At 34.9% G+C, this 16,091-nt stretch overlaps 1 protein-coding gene across 1 annotated transcript in view; it reads right to left on the reverse strand.

The window, feature by feature from the left end:
• The window catches only part of ZMAT1 (zinc finger matrin-type 1), a 33,362-nt gene that overhangs the window by 8,340 nt on the left and 8,931 nt on the right, over positions 1-16,091 (reverse strand). The window contains exons 2-5 of the mRNA XM_080909709.1: positions 12,295-12,401; positions 10,782-10,883; positions 10,528-10,702; positions 8,439-8,504 (exon numbers count right to left, since the gene is read on the reverse strand). Coding sequence (XP_080765835.1) covers positions 8,439-8,504; positions 10,528-10,702; positions 10,782-10,883; positions 12,295-12,401 — 450 coding nt within the window. The remainder of the gene's footprint in view (positions 1-8,438; positions 8,505-10,527; positions 10,703-10,781; positions 10,884-12,294; positions 12,402-16,091) is intronic.

Here is a 16,091-nt window from a genome sequence, read left to right on the forward strand (position 1 = left end):
CCTCCCGACACATAATAGTAAAAACATCAAGCGCCCAAAGTAAAGAAAGAATACTAAAAGCAGTAAGGGAAAAAGGTCAGGTAACATATAAAGGCAAACCAATCAGACTCACACCCGATTTGTCAACAGAGACTATGAAAGCTAGAAGAGTCTGGACAGACATCATGCACTCCTTAAGAGAGCACAAGTGCCAGCCCAAGCTGCTATACCCAGCAAAACTATCAATCACCATCGATGGAGAGACGAAGATATTTCAAGACAAATCAAAATTCACACAATATCTGACCACAAACCCAGCACTACAACGAATTATAGGTGGAAAACCCAATACAATGAGGGAAAATACAGCCTAGTAAAAATAAGAAAACTCCTAAACAAGAAAACTAAAAGGAGAAAAAAAACACAGACACAACTCAACCCAAAAAAGCAATAATAGCAGGAAACAGAAACAACTATTCCTTGATATCTATTAACATAAATGGTCTCAACTCCCCAATAAAGAGACATAGACTATCAGACTGGATACATAAACAAAATCCAGCCTTTTGCTGCATACAGGAAACTCATCTCAGAGACAAAGACAGACACTATCTCAGAGTAAAAGGGTGGGAAAAAAACTTCCAAGCAAACAGCTCCAAGAAGCAAGCTGGAGTGGCTATTCTAATATTGAATAAAGTAAATTTCCAACCAAAAGTTATCAAAAAAGATAAGGAAGGACACTTTTTACTCATTACCGAAGAAATCTGTCAGGAGGAACTCTCAATCCTTAACATATATGCTCCAAATAAAAAATCACCCACATTCATAAAAGAAACCCTACTAAAACTCAAAAAATACATTTCACCCCACACAATAATAGGGGGAGACTTTAATACCCCACTCTCACCAATGGACAGATCAGGGAAACAGAAACTGAAAAGGACACTGCAAAACTAGCAGAGACTTTGAACCAACTAGAATTAATAGATATATACAGAACATACTATCCCAAAGTAAAAGAATACACCTTCTTCTCACCACCCCATGGCACCTTCTAGAAAATTGACCACATAATTGGACACAAAACGAGCCTCCATCGATATAAGAAGATTGAAATACTCCCATGCATCCTCTCAGATCACCATGGTCTACGGCTGGTCTTTAACAACAACAAAGACAACAAAAAGCCCACATACACATGGAAACTAAACAATGCTATGTTAAAGGATAGCAGGGTCAAGAAGAAATAAAGAAAGAAATTAAGGATTTTCTAGAATTCAACGAAAACGAAAACACAACATACCCAAACCTATGGGATGCAATGAAAGCAGTATTGAGAGGAAAACTCATAGCCCTAAGTGCTTCCAAAAAGAAACTGGAGAGAGCTCACATCAGCAACCTGACAGCACAGCTAAAAGCCCTAGAACAAAAGGAAGCAGATATACCCAAAAAGAGTAGACGGCAAGAAATAATCCAAATTAGGGCAGAAATAGACCAAATAGAAACAAAAAGAACCATTGAAAAAATCAACAAAACCAAGAGTTGGTTCTTTGAGAAAATCAACAAGATTGATAAACCCCTAGCCAGACTAACTAGAGGGCAAAGAGAGAGTATCCAAATTAACAAAATCAGAAAGGAAAGTGGCGACATAACAACTGAAACTGAGGAAATTCAAGAAATCATCAGATCCTACTACAAAAACTTATACTCCACAAAATTGGAAAATCTGGAGGAAATGGATGAATTCCTAGACAAATACAAGGTCCCAAAGTTAAACCACGACCAAGTAAACCATCTAAATAACCCGATAGCACCTAAAGAAATAGAAGAAGTCATCAAAAGCCTCCCAACCAAAAAAAGCCCAGGTCCAGACGGGTTCAGTGCAGAATTTTATCAGACTTTTATTGAGGATATAACACCAATACTCGCCAAACTATTCCAAAAGATAGAATCAGATGGAATATTACCCAACTCATTTTTTGAGGCTACAATAACCCTCGTACCTAAACCACACAAAGACCCTACATGGAAAGAGAACTTCAGACCAATCTCACTTATGAACATCGATGCAAAAGTACTCAACAAAATCCTTGCAAACCGAATCCAAGAACACATCAAAACGATCATTCATCATGACCAAGTAGGCTTCATCCCTGGGATTCAGGGATGGTTTAACATAAGGAAATCCATCAACATAATCCACCATATAAACAAACTCAAAGACCAAAATCACATGGTCATCTCAATATACGCTGAGAAAGCATTCGACAAAATCCAACACCCCTTCATGTTAAAAGTCCTGGAAAGAACAGGAATCCATGGCCCATACTTAAACATAATAAAAGCTATATACAGCAATCCAACAGCCAACATCAAACTTAATGGCGAGAAACTTGAAGCAATCCCACTAAAATCAGGGACTCGACAAGGCTGCCCACTCTCCCCCTACGTATTCAACATAGTACTGGAAATCCTGGCTGGAGCAATTAGACAGCAAAAGTAGATCAAGGGGATACAAATCGGAAAGGAAAAGATAAAAACATCACTCTTTGCCGATGACATGATAGTGTACTTGAGTGACCCCAAAAATTCCACCAGAGAACTCCTACAGCTGATAAACAAGTTCAGCAAAGTGGCCGGATACAAAATTAACTCAAACAAATCAGTAGCCTTCCTATACTCAAAGGACAAACATGTGGAGAAAGAAATTAGGGAAAACGTACCCTTCACAATCGTTACAAAAACTCTGAAATACCTTGGTGTGACTCTAACTAAGCAAGTGAAGGACCTGTATGACAAGAACTTCAAACCTCTAAAGAAAGAAATTGAGGAGGATCTCAGAAAATGGAAGGATCTCCCATGCTCATGGATTGGAAAAATCAACATCTTAAAAATGGCCATCCTACCAAAAGCAATCTACAGATTCAATGCAATCCCCATCAAAATTCCAACCCAGTTCTTCATGGAATTGGAAAGATCAATGTGCAATTTCATATGAAATAACAAAAGACCTAAAATAGTGAAATCTATCCTCAACAACAAGAAAACATCTGCGGGAATCACTATCCCTGACCTCAAGCTATATTACAAGGCATTTGTGCTGAAAACTGCATGGTACTGGTACAGAAATAGGCATGTGAATCAATGGAATAGAATAGAAGATCCAGAAATGAGCCCTCATGTATATGGTCACCTGATTTTTGACAAAGGAGCAGTAAACATTCAATGGAAAAAGGACAGCCTATTCAACAAATGGTGCTGGTCCAACTGGCACTCAGCATGCAAAAGAATGAAAATAGACCCTTTCTTATCTCCTTGTACAAAACTCAAGTGTAAGAGGATCAAAGATCTCCACATTAAACCAGATACACTGAAACTATTAGATGAGAAAGTAGGGAAAACCTTAGAACACATAGGTACAGGAGAAAATTTCCTGAACAAAACACCAATGGCTCAAGCTCTAAGGTCAAAGATTAACAAATGGGACTTAATGAGATTGCAAAGTTTCTGTAAGGCTAAAGACATCGTCAAGAAAACAAAACGGCAACCAACAGAATGGGAAAAGATCTTTACCAACACCACATCAGATAGAGGCCTAATATCCAAGGTGTACAAGGAACTCAAAAAGCTAGACACCAGAGAATCAAATAACCCTATTAAAAAATGGGGTACAGAGCTAAACAAAACTTTTTCAGTTGAGGAACACCAAATGGCCGAGAAACACCTGAGGAAGTGCTCGATATCTTTAGCCATCAGGGAAATGCAAATCAAAACAACCCTGAGATTCCACCTCACACCAGTCAGATTGGCCAAGATCCAAAACTCAGATGACAGCAGATGCTGGCGAAGCTGCAGAGAAAGAGGAACACTTCTCCACTGTTGGTCGGGTTGCAAGCTAATACAACCACTCTGGAAATCTGTCTGGCGATACCTCAGAAAATTGGATATAGTACTACCTGAAGACCCAGCTATTCCACTTCTGGGCATATACCCCAGAGACACTTTAATACACAACAAAGATATATGCACCACAATGTTCATAGCGGCTCTATTTATAATAGCCAGGAGCTGGAAGGAACCCAGATGTCCTTCAGAAGATGAATGGATACAAAAATTGTGGTACATATACACAATGGAATACTACTCAGCCACCAGAAACAATGACTTAACCAAATTCTTAAGAAAATGGCTGCATCTAGAGAATATCATCCTGAGTGAGATAACCCAGTCACAAAAGAACAGACATAATATGCAGTCACTGATAGCGGGATGCTAACCCCAGAGGCTTGCACTCCCCCAGAAACAACTCACAGACTGTATGAAGTCCAAGAAATAAAGAAAACAAACAAATATACATATATTTACAAAACAAGAAGACTTTGACTATTTCCATGTTGTGTTTTGTTTTGCATGTACTCTACGCTTATTGTAAATATTAGGTTTTCAATGCATACTGTCAAGCCCTTGAAAAAAATCAAGTACTGACTAAAAAAGTATATTCACATGGTTTTATGTAAAAATTATTTCAATGTCTGAAAAAACAGTACTGACAATAATGTATAATTTTAATCAAAAATTTTTTTAAATTTGTACATTTATCTTTGTTTTGTAAAATAAAGTCATTAAAAAAAATCATTTCCAGAAACAAGAGACTACTTACAAGGTAAAATGAAAATAATGACATTAATAACATATTTACTTTTAATACCAGTGATCAACAGTTACATTAAATTTTTAATTAATATTTTAATAATGTACTCAGAACATTCTTTAGAGAGAGAACAGTCTTTGGATATATGGTATTAGGGAAATTGATTATTTATATAAAATGTAGGTAGACTTCTGCTTTACCTGATATATTGATCAACTGAAAATAGAGTAAAGCCTTAAATTTTATCATTGGCATAAAGGGAAATACATGGTCATAGACTGCAATGTAGATGCTGGAAACTGAACTCAGATCCTCTGTATGAGCAGCCATGGCTCTTAACTGCTGAGCTATCTCTACAGCTACATAATTGCCTTAAAAACAAAATCAAAACAACAACAACCCACTGGCTTACTCGTGACATGGAATTCTGTAGTTAATGTTCTCTGAAACTCACATTAGCTAATTTAATTTCCCTAGATATGCCTTTTATTTTGATGGATTTTTTTGGCTGTTCTTGTTTGAGAAAAGGTTTTGCTATATACCCCTGGCTGGCATGGAACTTATTATGTAGACAAGACTAGCCTCAAACATATAGAATACAGTAATTTTCCTTCCTCTCACTCCTGAGTACTGACATTACAGAGATGAATCACTATCTCCAGCTGAACTTGCTGTTTTCATAATGCCTAAATGTTTACTGCTTGAGCTGCAGGAGTTATGATAGGCCACACCTATTCTTTGAGCATTAGCTTCATAGATTTGTGAGAAATGCTTTCTTCCAATAAGTAGACTAAATTATACTGATGATCTCATGATCTGATAAGAATTTCAACAAAATTCTTTTTGCTGGTAAGATCTTTGTTAACTTGGCACAATCTAGGTTCATTTGGGATAAGGGAACCTCAACTGAGCAAACTAATCAGATTTGACTGTGGGCAAGCCTATGGGGACACATCCTTGATTTATGACACATGTGGAAGGATCCAGCCCATGTGGAAAGTTTCACCCTTGGACAAGTGGTTCTATTTGCTATAAGATAGCAGACAAGTCAGTACTGTTACTTTATGGTACCACCTCCAGTTATTGCCTCTGGGTTCCTACCTTGAATCCCCTTCATGGTTGACTGTAAATGGTAAGCTTTTCTTCCAATGTTGTTTTTGGACATGGTGTTTATCACCAAATGCAAACTAAAACATTCTTCTTCCCTCATTCTAATAACCTTGACATTGCAGAGTGCTAACATGCTATCTCCTACAGCAGCAACAACAGTCCAAACAGGTATCATTTAGACTCAGTTCAAATTTACTTAGACAACACATATTTTATATACTCTTAGCTTGCCAGTAGAAAAAAAATATCCAACAAGTGGCAATTCAATATTTCTTCTGATGTTTACTTTTAAAATCAACTGCCACTTCTACTTAATGCCATGATTACTTAACATTATTTTTTAAAATCCTACCTAAAACCATTATGTCCCTACAAAACATTTTAGTACTTTGAACCACACTATTGGAAGAAACTGAAAGAGTACAAACAAAGGAAAAGCACTTGAGATAAAGATTTATTGGTAGTTCACTGATACAGACATTAAAGTAATCTCTACTTTGGTATGAGCAATTCTGTGCTGGTTTTTATGTCTAGCACTAAAAACAGAGATGGCATTTCCACTGTTAAGGACCTTAAATTGAAATTGGAGAAAAACACATAAAGAGGTAAGTAGACACACAGTTTACAGACACACAGACAAGTAAGTAGGGAGTCTTGAGGGAAGCAAAGAGGCTTCCAGGCAGCAGTGATATGTTTTAAGAATGAGTATGAGTTTAGTCAGAAGCAGAAAAAACGGTGACAAATTTTCAAGTAAGACAGTGTCATAGAAATATCTATATTTTGAATGAAACACACCAATAATGAAACCAAGAGTGTATTTGTGGAGACAAATTCAGTAGGAGGCAAAATATTTAGAAGGCCATGACTCTGTGTCTTCAAATTTCTTAAGTATGAAGCATTTACAGGTCTTACTAAAGAAGTGAATTTTGAATTAGTAGATTTTTAAGCAGGGCTGAATTCTTTTTCCAATATACTCTCAAAAGATACTGACACTCCCAGCCTGTACCTCACAGTTTAACAAAACTCTGGGAATATGTAAAGACCTGTACCAGTATAAGAAGAGTAGGGATGGAGTAGGGCAGACAGTGACAATTCAGGAAGAAAGATAATCACAACTTGGCATTTCATTAGTTTTAGAAACTAAGAATGATGTGGTATTGGGGAGTTGACAGTTAACTATAGCTTTTTATGTTGGAAGAGTACTGATGTCAAATTGCTCTGAGCTGTCTAAGTGAAATAAGATCTGCCATTTTGCATGCAATCTTAAATTTGATGGAAAGGTTATGGGGACACAGATGAGATGTAAAACCAGGGCAATACACAGAATTGGGTTTGTAGAGTCAGGTCAATAATGGAACCTGGGAACACCTACATCTAGGCAACGAACAGACAGCTGTTATAAAACAAATGAACAGAAATGAAGAACAAGACTATGAGGAATTATGCATGAAAAGAACAGAATTTTAGTAAGTCAAGAGTCATGAAAATTTTCACAAAGCAGAAGGTCTATCTAGAAAGAGTAGATGAAACATAATGGCATGAGGAAAAGAAGGTAGAAGAGAGAATATGAAGGAGCAGTAAGACACACCTTAGTGAAGAGCTGCTCGTATATGGTGGGGATGAAAAGCATGACAGAAGAGCAGATATACTGTTGAGTCAAGGCCAGTCTCTATGTTGTACCTGCAGTTTTGCTTCCCTTTCCTATCTCTAAGCCAATCTGGTAATTTTTTAAACCTTTCCACTTTTATCAATCAAGATCATAGAAATCTATGAACTGATGTTTTATTCCCTTTGTTAGCAAAATATGTGCATAAAACATACCAGTACTCATTTGTAATGAGGTATTATTATTATTATTATTATTATTATTATTATTATTATTACTATTATATTACTGCCCTACTCCATCCCTATTCTTCCTACACTAGTACAGGTCTTCACATATTCCTAGAGATTTGTTAGACTGTGAGGGATGAACTGGCAATGTTGGTAATTACTATTAATAATAATAATAATAATCATTATTATTATTATAATTATTATCATTATCATTATTATTATTATATAATTATTATTATTATATAATTATCATTATTATTATATAATTATTATTATTATATAATTATCATTATTATTATTATTATTATTACTCTTTTGCAAAGAGGTATATATTTTCTTTTATAGGGAAGAAGAAATAAGTATATTCCTATTTATACTACTAATAATGACTAGCTTAATGTTCCAAATGAGTATCAATATAGTGATCTGAAGTACTTCCTTATAATAACATAGAACCACACCACATATACATACTCATATATGGTTTTTGAAATTAATAGACATAAAAGACTTTCTGATTATCATTTCCTATAAAAACAAAGTAAACAGACTTGATTATTTGAACACTATCAGTTTTTTTAAATAAAAGAAATTGGTTTATAATTAAACTAGTATGTTTTATGAAATACAAACTTTCCATGAAAGAGACTAGAATACTTTTCCTGTTTGCATTTATATTTCATTTTGCTCTTCAGTTATAAAAGTCTTTCTAGTACCATTTCTTTTTGTCTCTCCTATAATGTTATGGAACATTAGCAGACTATTTAAAGAAGGAAGAACAATCTTGCAATATCTGCTTGGATTATTTAGATCCAAAAGGATGATAGAGGAAAAGGGGGTAGTCTATCTTTATTCATACCTGGAGGAGGCTTCACAATAACAGACTTCAGGAAGGTTGGCGGTGCTGGAGTAGTATTGGGTTTATCTGTAGAAATAATTGTAATGCAAAATTACCAACATGTGTTCACACATTAGAACTGCATCTACTGTAGAGTACTAAAGAAATTCTAGGCATCTTTGTCTGGATTTGGTGATTAGTTGGAGCCTGATATAGCTGTCTCCTAAGAGGCTCTGCCAGAGCATGACAAATACAGAGGCAGATGCTCACAGCCAACCTTTGGACTGAGAATGGGGTCCTTAATGGAGGAGTTAGAGAAAGAATTGAAAGAGTTGAAGGGGTTTGCAACCCTATAGGAAGAACAACAATATCAACTAAACAGACACCCCCACAGCTCCCAGGGACTAAGCCACTAACCAAAGAGTACACATGGAGTGAGTCATGCCTCCAGCCACATTAGTAGCAGAGGATGGCATTGGCTGGCATCAACTAGAGGAGATGCCCTTAGTCCTGTGAAGGCTAATTTCTCCAGTGTACTGGAATGCCAGGGCAGGGAGGGAGTAAGTGGGTAGGGGAGCATCCTCATAAAGGCAGGAGGAAGGGGAATGGGACAGGGGGATTCTGGAGGGGAAACTGGGAAAGGGGATAACAATTGAAATATAAATAAAGAAAGTATCCAATAAAAACATGAAAAAAATTCTCTAAAAATTACTATCTTATCTTTCCACCTTTTTTTTTTTTCAGAGCAGGGCTTCTGGATAAAAGAACTTATCATAAAGGCTCCTTTGAGAGATAAGTGTGACCTGGTTTGTACACCAAAGACTTAGGACTGGAGGAATATTTTACACCTAGCATTGTTTGAACACATTCACTCAAGGGAACAATAGAAGCATGGGAGCCATTTCAAGATAATTCTTTGCAACTCACAGGGTAAATCAGATGCCATGAACTTCTAAGTTGATATTTTTCTTGAATAACATATCTATTCTGTCTGGATTTGTGATGTTTACCCCAGAATGAACTCCCAGCAATTATTAAATTGAAACCATATGTTTGTTTTCTGTTGTTTCCAATTATTCTCTTCCTTGAAGGCAATAAAATTATTTTGGGGACTGTAGTTAATCATTTACAAAAGGGTTTCTCTCATTAGGCACAATGACTCTGTCCCTTTTCAAACCAATAGATACATGGAAATTTGAGAGACTAGAATAAATAAAAACTTAATTATAGCTTAGCTTATTAACAAAAAATTAAATTCTAATAGTTTATGGAGGTAATGACTGCTTGGGATAATATTTATATGCTATATGATGTATGTCCTATCTATAGGATATATAATATGAATGCTGTTTTTTTTTTCAGGAATAAATGCCTAATGACATAGTGTTAAGGCTCTTATGAATGTGCTAAATTATTCCAGCTGATCAATCACCATTTTGTGGTAGCATGGAAGTTTTTCAAAATATAAGGTATGTTTTCCAAAATGTACTCTGCCAGTCCAGGTAATTCAGTGGGAGCTCCTTCATTTGTTCATCTGAACATTACCAGAAGGAACAAGGAGGCAAAGTTCTGTAATTCTCTGCAATTTGGGATTTAGAATACTCTATTTGCCGGAACTTCATATTTATGGAAATAAGCAATGTATTGTCAGGATTGGAAGAGATTCAGCAATTTAGTTTGCTACTTAAAGCTGTGGTGATAAACACTATCCACTATGTGGAGTATATTATATAACATGCTATAGTGAAGACACTGGTCTGAAGAAACAAGTGAAGCGAAGTTTTAGATCGTAGTACACAGAAATGACAATAGGGAAAACATTGTCATAAAAAATCTAAGATTTAAATTTCTCTAACTACTTCTAATTATTCATAACATATAGCAATAGCATACTTATATTTGGATTTAGTAAACCAAATACTGGTCATAATATTTCTTAAAATTCAGTTATCCATTACTTCTGTAGACAAGGACACAGAAAAACACTTACTAAGCAGAAGAACAATCAAGTTGTCTAAATTGCAGTAAAAGTTTGCTCTCCAAAAAGGATGGTGCAGTGTGGGAAAAAGATACATTATACATCGAGATAAAGAGGTGAATAGAATCTTACCCATCTTTGGTGGGCATGCAGATGGAGATACTTGACCACGTTCTTCCAGTAATTGCTTCTGAGTTTGAGAATGGCTCTTTCCCACATAGTGAGACGGAGCAGCAGCTGCAGAGTCAAAACTCATGTTGCAGAGACCAGTAAATTTGTTTCTGTTGACTTCTCCACTTGAATACACCTGTAAAAAGTACATTTTATACTTTTGAATGACTCAAAAATTTAGTTCACAATTATGACAGGAAGCATAGACAACTCACCTGAGAATTTCCAACATGCATATTCACTTTCCTACCAGGCACTTCATTTTGTTCTCCATGCATTTGAAATAAGAACTTAACATTTTGAGCATGCATTTCACTCTAAAAAAAAAGATATAACTTTGTTTATTTAACAGCAGCAACAGCTCTCTGAATGTGAGGGCAGGAGACATGAGTTTTAGCACTTTGCGTTATCTTTTCTTTTTTGGCATAAAACTATGTGAATACATTTTTGTCAGTACTGATTTTTTTTAAAGGTTTGATAGTATGCATTGAAAACTTACTAGTTACCATAAGCATAAGGTACATTTAAAACAAAACATAATATGGAAATAGTCAAAGTTTTCTTGGTGTGTATAGATTAAACAATGATTTTTAAATACAAAAAACTACCACAAGGCTATCTTCTTAGCTCTTAAGTTATTAATGATTTAAGGTCTAGGTGTACCCCACTCTGAGTGGGTATTATTCACTTATTATTATTTTTTTCTAAGAAGAACTAAGGCTTCCACTTCTTGGCCTTTCTTTTTGAGCTTCATATGGTCTGTGCGTTCTTTCTTGGGTATTCAGAGCTTTCTGGGGCTAGTACCCAATTTCTTTTGAGACTTGGGCCTCCCTGAACAGGCTAGGAAATAACATAATTTTGAGCTACGGCCTCTACCCCTGACTGTAAGAACTATGAAAGAGTTTTACTTCTTTTAAATTAAAATTAAAATAGAAATGGTTCTACAAATTAAGTCAGTATTTTTTGTGTTTTTATTATCTATCATGTTAGCTATATATTTAATGAGTTTCATGACATTTTCATACATGTATATCTTAATTATATTACTATTATTGTATCCTTTCTTCTCCAATGCTTGCTAATTTTCTCTTTCCAACTCACTATCTCTTCTACTTTCATGTCCTTTTATGTGTGACACAAGAAGTATTATTAGAATTTCTTACATAAGATGGACAAGAAATATTTATGGGACTATGAGCACCTTATCAGGGACTACTTCACTGCAGAAAAAGTCTCTCTCTTCCCCAGAAACCATTAATTGCTAATAGATTCACAGGGAATGATAAGGCCTCATGATTTTCTGCACCCTAGCAATTGTTTGTCAGTAGATCTAGGGAGTGGGGCTCATAAGCCTCTCTCACCCCATGACAGGATGCTGGCAGCCAAATTTATAGTCTGCACTTATTATAAAGGAAGATTCTAGGAGTTCTATAGTATCTATCAAAATTGCTAATACATTACATTTACTATGATAACACAAATACAAAGGGAGGCAGAATGGTGTGAAGTAAAGAATCTTTGCAGTCAATATCACTGAGTTTAATTTAGATTCCTCGAACTTTTATTTGTATGTGACTATCCTTCTCTGAGACAATATTCTCATCTGTCAAACAGAAATAATACTATGTTTCAGGTTTTTATACTAATAAAGTAGGATGACTTATAAGTTCACTGCTAGACTTAAAAAAATGTGATTTCTCATTATTATTCCCACTGTATTCAACCAACCTCAAAATGTGAAATCCTTTCTGATTCATGCTGTAGAACCACTCCACAAGGCTTACAAAAATTATCTGTAAAATACGCAGATCGCTCTTGTCCATCACCAGTGGGATCTATCAGTAAAGAAAAATCTATCATATCATCTATCATATCAATGAAACTTGAATTAATCAAATTTTTATGTTTGGGGGTATGCTGTAACAGCTTTTTCCTCAAATACACCATTCAATGTGTACATAACACATACACACATACTCACACACACAATGCATGACAATAATCACCGATTTAGAATCGTTAAATATAGGCAATAACATTCTATAGGATAGTTAAGTGGACACAAGTAATTTGATGAACTTCAAAAAATGATTTGAGGAATAAGTAATGAAAGACTGAATATAAACAATACCTTTGATGTTTTGTTTAATAGAAGACAGTCCTAAGAAATATAAGAAAATCCTAAGGTGTCTATGTAAGACTCTCTTATACTTTGCAATACAGCCCCAGTATTATCTAAAAAATCATTGTGATGGTAAAATCTCTCCTATAGTTCTAAAAATACTAGGTCACTTATTTGTACACACAGATCTCACATAAGTTTACCTAAAATATATATAATAATGTTTGTCTACTACAGTTAAAAATTTATGCTGTAGTGCCTCTGTCTGTAATAAACAGCACATACTAAATAGTTTTATATATACACTTTAGGTCCAAAATTATATCTAATGTCCTTAATAGCTTCACTGTATTCTGTTAACAATGTTTATTAGTTTATCTATACATTATTAATCAAAATCATCAAACTTTTGCTTCTTATTTGGCTAAATGAGTAAGTTTGTATAACACGTACTTTTATGGGTGGTATACTAAATAAGTAAATGTTTTATTAAAATACAATATATCCAATTTCTAACAATATTAACATGATATACATACATATACACACAGAAAGTTACAGAATGATATAAATTTATATCATATAATAGTTACAGAATGATATAGATACAGAAATTTACAGAATGATATAAATTTATAAGATTTATATTATAAAAATATATAAATATAATAATGGTATAAAATAATGATTAAATTTAAACATATCTAGCTCTTGAAAGCAGAGGCAGACAAGAGATGAATACTTAACATTTTACTCACTATAACTTTTGTTTTGTAAAAAGCATGTAGAACTTTCTATATATGCTAAGAATGAGTATCAGCACAATGGTAGGACCTCAATTCAAATAGTTATCCACTCATAAAATACCTTTGTAGGAACTGAGGAAATCAGCCTGTAGATTAGAGTACCTGGGAGAATTTCAGAAATAAAGTATATAGAATAGCATAATATGGGAACTTTTGTTTAACCTGTATCATTCCTTCTCAAATCCTAGATGGTACAGAATGAAAAAAAATATTTTTATGGGTAAATGAAGAAGCAGGTAATGAAAATCATGTTTTATTTTGAACCCTAATAGTGGGCACACTTTGTTAAAAGCTATCACCTAGCAGGTTCCCCAAAGCTCCAGACTTCAGGTGGCTATCTCCAGATTGGGTCCGTAAGCCAGCTCTGGAAACTGGATCTTGGCATCTCAGGCTCTAGAGATGTGCAATAGTTTTCATTTCCAGGCTATTCTAATATGTAGCCAGCTTCCCCTTAGCACCAGATTGACACCAACAGCCTTGGGTTTCAGGCTACCGTGACAATCATGCTGATTCCTCTATGTCTTGGTCCATCAAGTCACCTTACATAGATCACAACCTATAAGCCAGCTCCTCTTGTGGAAACAAGCTACAATATATTTGTGGACAGAAAGTTTAGTTTGCTACAGTCACAACTAGAGACTACCTCTAGGCTAATACCTGCAGGGTCACCCTTCATACTATAACACACACAGTCATGCCTTAGAAGATGAGTGTTCAGATATGTCCTACTACTTCTTAGTGCTGGGCATCTTCTCACACACCTATGAGCACCCCAGTTGTATAAACAGTACCCAGACTATCCCCTGGAGCTCCAAGACCTAGACTAAGCCCTTATTTACTTATTCAGTCCCCGGGAACTAAAATCCCCAGACTTTAGGTTGGTCAGTGCAAGTCGGAGATCAGGCTGTAGATCCATCCCCGAATGGATTCAGACTTCAGGACAATCCTGAGAACTTGGGCATGCCCATTAGCTCACCTATGCAGAAATGCCTGTGCAGGGACACTAGAAGTGAGCCTTTTTGAGGATCACATCATGTGGCTTGTCACAAATTTTTGGGCAGGCAATTCTTTAGTGGCAAAGTAACATTACTAAAGGAAAATTTCTTGAAAAAGAAACAGTCATTCCCCATTTGGGAGCTTCTCCCACTCTTGAGAGTTGTCACATTTCCTTAACAAGTCTACATTTATTTCACTATATGTTTTCCTTTAAAATACTACTGCTAAGTCTTGCTGTCTTCAACTTATTTCCTCAAAGGAGCTTTATTTATTTTTGTTTATCAAATGGAATAACATACCCAGATTCAAAATCTTAGCTATTCTTTCCACTGATTACTAAAATTCTGACATGATATTTTTCCACGTACATCTTCCTTTGAATTCCACATAACAATAATTTACTTTATTCCCTCTGTATATTTCAACATGATTTACCTTTACTAATTATGCTTAGATTCATGTTATATATTCTAAAAGGAAGTAGAAAAAAGATTAATATGTTTTAGGATCTTTTGTGTTAAATCCTTAGATCGCAACACAAATGTATACAGATGTCAGTGCTTTGTACATTCTGAGTCTGGAAACTGGAAGCAAGTAAAAATTGAAATAAACCGCCATGTTTCCTTTGGTGAAGCTGGTATACAAACCTGTGTTTTTACCTTGACTCTTCCCATTGTACATACATAACTGTTAAACATGTTGGAAATGACTAATTCCTAACTCTAAGGAAAGTAAAATTTAACAAGTAAGATGAGGTGTGTATGGACAAACTATAATACCCAGACCAAAACATTTCAGGTGATAAAAGATGTAAGAAGGTAGAGTAATTTTGCTGAGGGAACTGGGATTAAACTTATCTATGGACAAAAAGCTTTAAAATACATGTAAACAATGGAACTCAATAAGCTATAAATGCCAATAAGATCATGACATTTGCAGGAAAATGGGTGGACTGAAAATCATACTAGGTGAAATAATCAAGATTCTAAATGAAAATATTACGTTTTCTGGCATATGTGGAAACTAGATTTAAAACTGAATGTATGTTTTACCTGCCACCCTCTGCCTCCCAAGTGCTGGATTCAAAGTTAAGGACCCATGGAAAATCATTAGTTTTCCTCTAATTAATATAAAATTAAATTCAACTGCCCTAATGAATCCTATTATTTGTTTCAGCACAACCTTTCCATTATTATTTATATACTTGCCTTACTTTAAATACTTTTATTCTATTATTCTTAGTTAGTATAACATATTTAATTATTTATATACAGATATGACATGAAAGCCAAAGGTAGACCATGTGGAGGAAAGAAGGGATCTAAGAGAGGATAACAAGCAGAGAATAAGAGAGATTAATGGGGGAAAGAACTATAAACATTAATTATATATTTGGCAGCAAGAAAGATCAAAAGAAAAAAGCTAAGAGCCAAGGGAGGAGAAGATGAGGGACATATGAATATATCACAATATGTTTTTTTATTAAGATGTTATAAAGAGATCCATTATTTTGTATTCCAAATAAAAAATACCAATATCAATAAAAAGTCAAACAAAAATATACTTAGGGTTTACTTTACTAAATAGCAAGTTGTCTTAAT

Source organism: Micromys minutus (assembly GCF_963924665.1).
Source record: "Micromys minutus genome assembly, chromosome: X".
Lineage (NCBI taxonomy): Eukaryota > Metazoa > Chordata > Mammalia > Rodentia > Muridae > Micromys > Micromys minutus.